The 10,265-nt window shown below is 58.4% G+C and overlaps 1 protein-coding gene across 28 annotated transcripts in view; it reads left to right on the forward strand.

Moving 5' to 3' along the window:
* The window catches only part of ZMIZ1 (zinc finger MIZ-type containing 1), a 192,538-nt gene that overhangs the window by 178,186 nt on the left and 4,087 nt on the right, over window positions 1-10,265 (forward strand). For 14 of the 28 annotated variants that reach the window (XM_084997405.1, XM_013983374.3, XM_084997406.1 and 11 more), the window contains 7 exons: window positions 471-576; window positions 1,556-1,716; window positions 2,661-2,728; window positions 3,057-3,125; window positions 3,565-3,809; window positions 5,320-5,486; window positions 8,867-9,124. In XM_084997405.1, coding sequence (XP_084853531.1) covers window positions 471-576; window positions 1,556-1,716; window positions 2,661-2,728; window positions 3,057-3,125; window positions 3,565-3,809; window positions 5,320-5,486; window positions 8,867-9,124 — 1,074 coding nt within the window. The remainder of the gene's footprint in view (window positions 1-470; window positions 577-1,555; window positions 1,717-2,660; window positions 2,729-3,056; window positions 3,126-3,564; window positions 3,810-5,319; window positions 5,487-8,866; window positions 9,125-10,265) is intronic. The other 14 variants (XM_084997408.1, XM_084997410.1, XM_084997409.1 and 11 more) reach the window with 1 other exon arrangement.

The following is a 10,265-nucleotide window of genomic DNA, read 5'->3' on the forward strand; positions in this document are numbered from 1 at the left end:
AGAGTGAGGAGCCTGTGGAGGCCTGTTGGAGTGTACAGTCCTGGAAGGCTTCCTGGAAAGGTAAAGCAGAACAGCATCCTCTGGCAGGAAGGGTGGAGGAAATATGATAGGGTGAGCAAGGGTAGGAAGGAAGGTTGGCTCCAGTCCTGGTGCTGTGTGACCCATAACCTCATCCCAGAGGTGTTTCAGTGTCAGAGTCAGAGTCAGCCTTGGCCTAGACCAGTGGCAGTTGTGCTTGAGTGGTAACCCTGGCCTGGGACCCCCGGCTCACAGGTCCCAGGACGCATCCTGGATCTCATGGGCTCTCTCCCAGGTCACAGGGGACCCTCCTAGCAGAGCATCACTGTGGATGTCAGGCCCTTTCCTGGGCTTAGCCTCTGGGTTGCAGGGTGACCTAGGCCTGCAGAGATGCAAGTGGGCGGGCCATGGGGGCTACACGCAGGGACTGAGCCTCCCCTCTTTCTCGGCAGTCCCACCTCTTCGTGCTGCAGCTGGTCCACCGGCCCTCTGTGCGCTCCGTGCTGCAAGGCCTCCTCAAGAAGCGGCTCCTGCCTGCAGAACACTGTATCACGAAAAGTGAGTGGGGGCTTAGGGCTCGAGCCAGTCCTCAGTCCCACTGCATACACTGTCCCTGGGGCGTGATACCACTGGGCCCTGAGTGTTCCCTGGCACCAGCCCATCCTCCTCCCCCTCCAGTGTCCCTCTTCCAGAGCTGTGGGGCCCATCAGATGAGCACACCATACTATGAGCATAGGATGTAAGACAGATTAAAAGAAAACACCATGGTATAGGTAAACCAGGCAGGCTTCCTGGAGGAAGCGCTTACCTGGAAGGATAGGAAGAAGTGGAGAAGGGGATTATTCCTCAGTAGGGAAGCACTGGGGGAGATTCCAGACTAGCCACCCCACCTCGACAGCCCAGGCCTGACTGAAACAGGGAGACTTGGCTCAGAGGCCCATTGCAGACACTTGCTGGGGGCGCCATGCTCGACAGCCCAGGCCTGACTGAAACAGGGAGACTTGGCTCAGAGGCCCATTGCAGACACTTGCTGGGGGCGCCATGCAGGGAGGTGCACCCCTGCTCCCCCTTCAAATGTGCTTCTTGACGTTATGTCCTGAGCCCTAGAATCCCGGCAGGCAGTTGTCCAGTTCCATTTCTGCACTTGGAGAATTAAGTGCAAAGGCGCCTGTGAGGCTCTCCACTGACCCAGAAAACCAGTGAAGTGCCAGATTGGGTTTCTGCAGGTTTTGCAGAAAGTCTTCCTAGTGAAGGTGGGACCTGAGCTGCAGAGACTGGGGGGCAGACGTGGCCACCTCCAGGGGAGCATGCACCTCACACATGTCACACGTAGGCTGTCATTCCAGAGTTTTGGGCGGCCCAGGGTCCCCAGGCAGCTGAGCTCCCTTCACCCAGGCCATGGTGGCCTGAAGCTATTCATAGGACCTCCCACTGGTGGGGGATGTGGAGAACCAGGGCATGTCCCCGTATCGAGAGGGAGTAGGGTATGTGCAGGGTGGCCCTGCCTTCCTCATCCACCCATGCCTCTGCCCCACAGTCAAGCGGAATTTCAGCAGCGTGGCCGCCTCATCAGGCAACACGACCCTCAATGGGGAGGATGGCGTAGAGCAGACCGCCATCAAGGTGTCTCTGAAGTGCCCCATCACATTCCGGCGCATTCAGCTGCCTGCTCGAGGCCATGATTGCAAGCACGTCCAGGTGAGCTGTCCCAGGGGAGCCGCCCACAGTCTGGCTGGGATGGCGAGGAGTAGGCAGGAGGCAGCAGGGCCTGTCTCTGACCCCCGAAGGATGCCGTGGCTGTCAGCAGCTGGTTTCACTCACTCGCTGTTGCCATCATTTATCCTTTGTGCATCTTTCCTGTGTGCTCAGAGCTGGGTTCCCAGGGAGCTTCAGAACTGGATTTAGACGTCCCTGCCCTGGCAGGTGTCAGATGCCAGCTGGAAATCCTGCCCATACGGCCACCACGGCTGATAGAGAACCAGAGAGCAGGGACGCCTCTGCCTGGTTTACTGCTATCTCCCAAGGCCTTGCCCTGAGCAGGTGCTCAGGAAGTGGCTGTGGGATGAGTGACTATCACAGTGTGGGTGTCAAAATGCAGGCAGCCTGGGTGGGTGGGATTCATTGGGTGGGGGCTACCGCAGGGCCAGGCCAGCTGCACCCTCAGCCCCACCCTCTCACAGCCGGCCCCGAGGGCTTCGTAGTGAAGCAGGAGCCTTGCTTCCCTGCCCCCCACCACCCTTTTCCAGGAGACTTTGTCTGACACACAGTGATGAACTGGGCAGGATATATCTTCCATGCCTGGGCTGGGTCAGTGAAAGGGGCTGTCATGAGGCAGGACCTGCAAAAGGCAGATGCTAGGGAACCAGGAAGCCTTCTCAGAGGTCATGGGTCATCTGGGGCACAGGGATGGTATGAGGAGGCCTGGGCCCGGGCATACAGGGACTCCACATGACCAGTATGCCATATGCACAGCAGAAAATCAGCAAGATCTTTACCCACCCAGCCTCCAGCCCTGCATCTCTCTCTCACCTGTCCCTCCCCATGGTGGGAGGTCTTCATGGGGGTCCCAGAGGCAACGACACTTGCATTTAGGCGGTTTCTGAAAGCCCTGGTCTTATCTGTGTCTCTCCCGGCCTCTGCAGTGCTTTGACTTGGAGTCGTACCTGCAGCTGAATTGTGAGAGAGGGACCTGGAGGTGTCCTGTGTGCAAGTGAGTGACTCCCACCTTGGCACAAGCTTCCTCACCTGGCTGTGGGAGGAGCTCTGGCTCTGCTCTTTGGGGTCCAGCAGCCTACACCTGCCCTAAGTGCTGAAGAGAGAACCCAAACACAGAAGAGGGGCTCAGGTTGCGGGGACTGTGCATAGTCCCTTTGTATCAAGCTGTCACAAGGCTGTCCTCTCCTGTCGGTGCCCCCAGTAGTAACCAGCAGCAGGGGCAGGGGCTCTTGGGCACAGTGGGGAGGAGTGGACTGGGCCCCACCCTCTGGGGTCCAGGAGCAAATGCCAAGCACCCCCCACCCCCCCGTCTCATTTTCTAGTAAAACCGCTCTGCTCGAGGGCCTGGAGGTGGATCAGTACATGTGGGGCATCCTGAACGCCATCCAACAGTAAGTGGGCCCCTCCCCATGTTAGGGCCGGGGTGGGGGAAGGAAGACTGGCCTAGATTTCAGGAGGCGATTATGTGGATGTCCTGATACCCCATCCCCCGCTGGGTTGGCTGACCATTTTCCCACATCCCTCACTTCTGCAAATTTGAGGGCTTCTGAACCTGGGGGCAAAGGAACTTTCCATAAAGGACCAAGCTCAGCTGGAATAGGAAGCTGGCAGTGCCTTGGGTGGAGGCCTTGGGGCCAGGTACCCCACTTGCCTAGCCCCTGGCCTCCAAAGAGGTAAAAATCCCCACACCTCTGTCATATATAGAGTGTGGTGGGCATGGGGTCAGAGGGAGCCTGAACAAGGACATCACAGGGTCTGTCTGAGCTGGAGGCTCTTGTGTCCAAAGCCTGGTACCCCAGAGCCTCAGCTTTGCCCCCTTGCTCCTCCTAGCTCCGAGTTTGAAGAGGTCACCATCGACCCCACGTGCAGCTGGCGACCAGTGCCCATCAAGTCGGACCTACACATTAAGGATGACCCTGACGGCATCCCTTCCAAGCGGTTCAAGACCATGAGTCCCAGCCAGATGATTATGCCCAATGTCATGGAGATGATTGCAGCCCTGGGCCCTGGCCCATCCCCCTATCCGCTCCCGCCTCCACCCGGGGGCACCAACTCCAACGACTACAGCAGCCAAGGTGGGTGATGTCCCAGCAGGGGCATAGGATTTCTAGGATGGTGGTGGCAGGTGCAGGGAGGGTATGGTGTGACAAGGCAGAGGTAACACACAACACCCTCCCCAAAACAATCCCACATCTCTGGACTTGGGGTACGCCAATCCATGCAATACCAGCCTCCCCTCTCTGTCCAGCCTTCTGGTTCCATCCAGCTTTGTGGGTTGGCACCCAGCTAGGAAGGCATGAGTGAGCAGCTGCTCTGTGAGCCAGCCTCCTGCCTCTGCCACCCCACCCTGCCCAGTCTTCTGACTCCTGGAGCCCCTGGGCAGGCAGGTGCCAAGCTCAGGGGCTTCAGAGTCTGCTTTGCCAGGGTCATTAACACCACAGTCCCCTTGCCCTGACCCTCCTGTGTTTCCTTCTGACATCTCTATGTTGTCCCTGTCTGCAGTACTCCCACCCTTCCAGAGCTAGAGTCCACAGGCCTGGGACACCGGCCTTTGGGCACCAAGGCCCTCTCATTCTCCCTGCTGTCCAGACCAAGCTGCACTGCCCTGCCCTCGGTTCCGAGAAAGTATCACCACCCCACCCCCACAAACACAGAGGATGGCAGCTCCCAGCAGGATCCCTGCTCTTAGGTTCCTGAGGGCTCCTGGATGACTAGAGGTCCAGAGAGGTTAGCCTACCTAGCCCAAGTCCGACAGCATGCTGAGGGCCCCAGCTTTCCAGTGTGCTATTCCTCTGAGCTCTCATGGCCACATAGTGGAGGGAGCAGTGGCTTGGGAAGCCAGACAGCTGGTTTCTAATGGTGTCATCTTGAATCTGACACAGCTTTCTTCATGGACTTGGCAGATCCTGATCTCCCTCTCTGGGCCTGGCTCGTCCCAGTGATGAAGTGCAGCCATGTGGGACCCTTGGCGGGGGGACAGGTCATGGAGCTCGCTCACAAGATCCCGTGGAAAACTCACACATGGGCCTTATTCCACATCCCCCTGCCCGCAGGAGTCTGACCTTTGGCTTTCTGTCACTCTGCCCCTGCTTTTTTTTTTTTTTTTTTTTGTGTGTGTGTGTGTGTGTCTTTTTGCCATTTCTTAGGCTGCTCCTGCGGCATATGGAGGTTCCCAGGCTAGGGGTCCAATCGGAACTGTAGCTGCCAGCCTATGCCAGATCCACAGCAACGCCAGATCTGAGCCGCATCTTCAACCTACACCACACCTCACAGCAATGCCGGATCTTTAACCCACTAAGCGAGGCCAGGGATCAAACCCGCAACCTCGTGGTTCCTAGTTGGATTCGTTAACCACTGCACCACGAAGGGAACTCCCACTCTGCCTCTGCTCTTAGCCCTAGGAGATCACGCACCCTGGGTGCATCTCTGCCCTGCTGTAGAGCCCAGAAACCTAAGGCTGCAGGTGCCCACTCCAGCCCCACGGAGGATGGGACTTGGTGCTTAATTTACACACTCTGCATTCCCTGGGGCGGCTGTCTTCCATCTGTCTGACCCCCCCTCCTCCCCATCTCATTCCCTAACCAGGCAACAACTACCAGGGCCATGGCAACTTTGACTTCCCCCACGGGAACCCCGGCGGGACGTCCATGAACGACTTCATGCACGGGCCCCCCCAGCTCTCCCATCCCCCGGATATGCCCAACAACATGGCCGCCCTCGAGAAGCCCCTCAGTCACCCCATGCAGGAGACTGTGAGTACCTCTTCCTCGACCCCAGCCCTCCACCTCCCTGTGCCCCTAGCCTCTATGTGGGACGGACGGGGACAGAGGGCTCTCCCTGGACCTTTTTGATGTTTGCCTAGGTCCCTCCCAAGCAAAAAGGAGGACTGAGAATTGAGTCTCGGGACCCAGGAGGGAGTGGGAGGCCTGAATGAGGCCGGGTCGTGGCCCATCAGCATCCTTGGATCTGGCTCCTTCGCCTGGGGCATCAGATTCCCAGGAGATGGGGGAAGCTTCACACTCTTACCTGCACACACACATCACATACAGATGCACGTGTGCGTGCAGACGCCTGCACACCCCCCACCAGGCTCACACACCTCCAAACACCCTGGACACACACAGACACATGCACACACACCCCTTGCCTCGCTCCCCCTTTTACACACACTGATACTGACTTACTGTAGCTCTATCCAGCCATCCAGAATTTTGTCCCAAACCCAGGCACTTACTCTCCAAGGGTCTGAATCTTCAGGGTATCACCTCCTTCTGCGTAAGAAACATTAGGAACTCTGCTTATCCCAAGGGTACTTACTTCTCATCGTGTTTCACATACTAGCACACGCCGTATTGCTGAGAAAGCCCCTTTGGGTGAGGTGTCCTGTGCTGTCTGGAGGCCTGCCCTTCCTATGGCCCTCACAGCAGTGGTGGGAAGCCTGGTCACCTCCTAAGTCCTTATCTAGGGAGCACTGGATGATTCCACTTGATCTAGCAGATGTTTTCTGAGCCTGATCTCTCACCTGTGCCTTGTACCAGATGTAAAGCAAGACAGACACAGGCCTCATGCTGATGGAGCAAAAGTTCTGGCAGTGCCTGGATGGAGAAAGAATCTTTGGGGTTTGGGGGAAAACAAGCCCCAAGGGCTGAAGTCTGAGGCCTTAGTCCTTCTTTCTGTCCCTGGTCTCTCATCTTGGCCAGAAGGGCAATCACTGAGGACCTGGCAGTGGTTCCTGGACCACAAGAGCCAAAGAAGAGAGGTCCAGGGGTCTCACCAATGCCTGATAGTGGGGTTGGACCTATGCCCAAAGGCTTCCTCTCCAAGTTCTCCCATCCTCCATCATGTGGCCTGGAAAGAAGGGGCCTCTGAATTATACTGTGCTCCCCACACCTGATATGGAGTTGGCTTCACCACTGGGCAGGGAGTGTCCTGTGCACCAGGGCCACTAATTCTCAGCAAGAATGACTCTTCACCAGAAGGACTCTGAGGGCACTGCAGCAACTTTCCCGCAGAACCCCAGAATGCCAAGGCAAAAATAGCTGCTTTCATGGGCCATTGGCCATGTTTTTGCAAGTTACTTTCTGCCCCATGGGAGCTTCCAACTTCTGGGGGCCTCTCTCCTGGTCCCCTTCCCCAGTCCTGCTCCCCAGGACCTCAGCATTTTAAGCCCAGGAGGAGTCTCCCAGATCACACCCCCCCATCCCCGTTCCACGTTCACGTGGCACACCTTCTGAGTCTTCACAATTCCCCGCACTGGAAGATGGAGGCCAGAGTGCTGTATGCTTCCTGTGTCCAACATGGCTTTCTCCTGCCTTGTCGGCCCTGCTGCCTGCAGAGGGACCCAGGCCTATGAGTTGACTTCATAGCCCCCCAGGATGCTCTTCAGATATGCACTGTCCCTCCCCGTTTCGAGGCTTTTGCTGGATGGAAACTGGACCCAGAAGTACAGCTGTGCAGGTGGCGTGGTGCAGTCACAGAGAGACCACGCCCACACCTGCCCAGCCAGAGCAGCCTGACCCAGCTGAGGCCAGGAAGGATTCCCATGAAGGAACAGACAGCGGGGAGGGCTCCAACCAGGTGCTGGTTTACCCAGGGACTCCCATGTCAGCTGGGAGGTTGAAAGGTGTATCAGCAGGTCGCAGAGAGTACCTACCCCTCGAGGTTCTGAGACATTCCAGCAAGATGCCAGGGCCGAGGAGGGCAGTAGTTTCAGTAGATCTGGGCACTGTCTGTCTGGGGCTGGGCCGTTCCCAGAGGGTGGAACCCCCTCCCCCAACTTCCCTGAACCGTCACTGTGGAGCAGCACAGGAGTCACAGGCTGGCCTCACACTGACCACTGTGGTGACCATTCCTCCAGCCTCTCCTGATCCTTCTTACTTCATGTGCACACACACGGTTCCCCAGGGTCACCAAGCTTAAGATCGTGTGGTCATCCCCCATTGTCAGGGCCTGGGCTGGCAGGGCACGGTGTTGCCTGGGGCCACCTGGACTGTGGGCAGAGGCCAACCCACAGCACAGCCTGGGGAGCAGCTTTTAGGAGAAACAGGAAGAGGAACCAGGTCCTGGAGAAGATCAGGGGTGGTATGGCTGCCGTTTCCAAACCCAGGAAGGAAGGAGGTGTAAATGTTTCTGTGTGGCCCAGAAGACAGCGTGGGGAGGAGGGTAAAAGACCAAGGAGATGTTTGGTCACCAGGCTACCCCTTCCGGGCAAGCGGCCTGGCCAGTCAGTGAGCTCCCTTCACTAGCAGAGTGTAAGTGGGGCTGGGGGCTCGTAGGTGATGCCGGGAGAGGGGCGAGGACTTGGGCTCAGCCTTTCACTCTGAGATCTGAGCTCTGAAGGAAGGGCTGCTGGAGGCAGCAAACTGACTAGCAGGGGACGTTTCAGTCTCACCCACCCATGTTTCCCCCGGACCCTCTAGTTAATCTATGAGAGAAGCACACCCATCACAGCCTAGGCGGGTGGCCAGCAGGAAGGGTTTGGCAGGACTCAGAAGCCCCAGCTCTGCTCCTTTACTTTGGGCTCAATTCCATCCTGCTCCGGGCTTGCACTGAGGTCCCAGCTGCCACCGGAGCCTGCATGCCCAGTGCCACCCCCAGCCCGGGGTCCATGTGGGGGCACAGACCCCTGAGCTGCACGCCTGCCCCATGCCGTCGTCCTCGTCCATGTCTGCTCGCCGCCGCCGCCCCAGCTCAGGGCTGCACCACGCCGCCAGCAGCACCCCCGCCCGCCTCCCTGCTCCCTGGAAACATGCCCATTTCGCTTCTGCATCCTGCCCTCACTGTTGTTCATTGTTCTGGTGTCCGGGCGAGGGGGGCAGAGGGGCTCCCAGGGGCCTAGACCCCACTCTCAGAATCTCCGCTTATCTCAGAGCCTCTGGCCGCCTCCCTCCCGGCCCCATGTGGCCTCAGAGCCTCCCTGACTGGCACTTTTTGGGGGAGGATTTTTTGTTTGTTTGTTTCTCTGAGGAGAAAAAAAAAAAAAAAAAAAAGCATTCAGCCTTGTAGAGGGGTGGCTTTGTTTTGGGGGTTTGTTTTTTTTTCCTGGTTTTGTTTGGTTTTCATTTCTCCAGGCATCTCGTCGCTGTACCTCGTCACCTCACCTTTCTTTTTCCTGCTCTCTCCTCCTCCACAGATGCCACACGCTGGCAGTTCTGACCAGCCCCATCCCTCCATACAACAAGGTTTGCACGTCCCACACCCCAGCAGCCAGTCAGGGCCTCCATTACATCACAGTGGGGCTCCTCCTCCTCCTTCCCAGCCTCCCCGGCAACCGCCACAGGCCGCTCCCAGCAACCATCCACACAGCGACCTGACCTTTAACCCCTCCTCAGCCTTAGAGGGTCAGGCCGGAGCGCAGGGAGCGTCCGACATGCCGGAGCCTTCGCTGGATGTAAGTTGGGGTCACCACGTGCCTTGGCCTGGGGCTAGGCCTGGCGCCGGGACCTGCCCGAGAGCAGGGGTGGGTGTTGAGGGCCCGAGGCCCAGGGTGGAGGAGGTGTAGCTGTGAGGAGGGATGGGTGGGTGGAGGGTGGGCTGCCCCAACCTGCCTCCCCTGGCTCAGAACCAGGGAACCCCACAGTGGGCAAGCCTCATAGAGAGTCCCAGTGTCCCCTCCCCGACCCTGCCAGCCCTGCCCCCGGTCCCCCTGGCCACAGTCCTGCAGCCCAGCCCTGCCCCCACCTTTCCCCAGGCCCTCACAGAGACCCTCCGGGCCAGTTCTGGAGGCAGCACAGGAGGGTCCCTGCCCTTCTCCCCACTTCCCCTTCCCCCCACATTGGCTTGCCATATCTGCATCTGCCATGCTCTCTGGCCCGAGGCAGGGGAGGGGCTGGAGGGACAAGGTCCCTCTGTCTGTCTCGCTGGTATATGTCTGTCTCCAGTTTCTAGTCTGTGTGTTGTCCATGCCTTGTGCTTTTGCTCGCTCCATCGCTCACTGAGAAGCCCCCGTGTGGGGTGACAGAAGGATCGGCCTCGGGTCACGCTGGGGGGTAACTGAGGCGGAAGTGGGCAGCTGAGATTCGGGATCAGCCCCCTTGAGAACGGAATGGTCTGGAAGGTGGGGGATGGGAACACTGAATGATGGGTGCTGGGCAGCTGGCCAGGGACATGCCGTGTCCCTCCCACCCCTCCCCGCTTAGGTTCTAGATCCCCCGAGAGGAGGCCTGTCCTCTCCTTGGTCACTCCTGCCCTTCATGCCCCAGCCCCAGCAGGAGTTACCCTTGGCCCCAGCAGTGTCAGGCTTTGTGGTGAAGGGGGTTCACTCAGCTTTTTGACCATCTTGGATTCTTACCCAGCTCTCCTCCCCAAGTCTGGCCAAGGCAGGTGCTTTTAGATTGAGGAGGGTCCCCTGTGTGACCAAAAGATTCCAAAGACCTCATGGTAGAGGGGAGGACAGTCTTCCTGGGGGCCACAGGGAAGAAGAGAACTGCCAGCAAGCCACAGGCTCAGAGCTCTTGGGAGAGGTGCAGGGTAGTGGGAGCTGCAGAGACTGCTCAGCCTTAACGTGCAAAGCCATGTGGTTTCTGCTGGGA

Source organism: Sus scrofa, chromosome 14 (assembly GCF_054392235.1).
Source record: "Sus scrofa isolate SSC_HxYL_T2T_F1_AM1 chromosome 14, Sscrofa_HxYL_maternal_Yorkshire_Landrace_v2.0, whole genome shotgun sequence".
NCBI lineage: Eukaryota > Metazoa > Chordata > Mammalia > Artiodactyla > Suidae > Sus > Sus scrofa.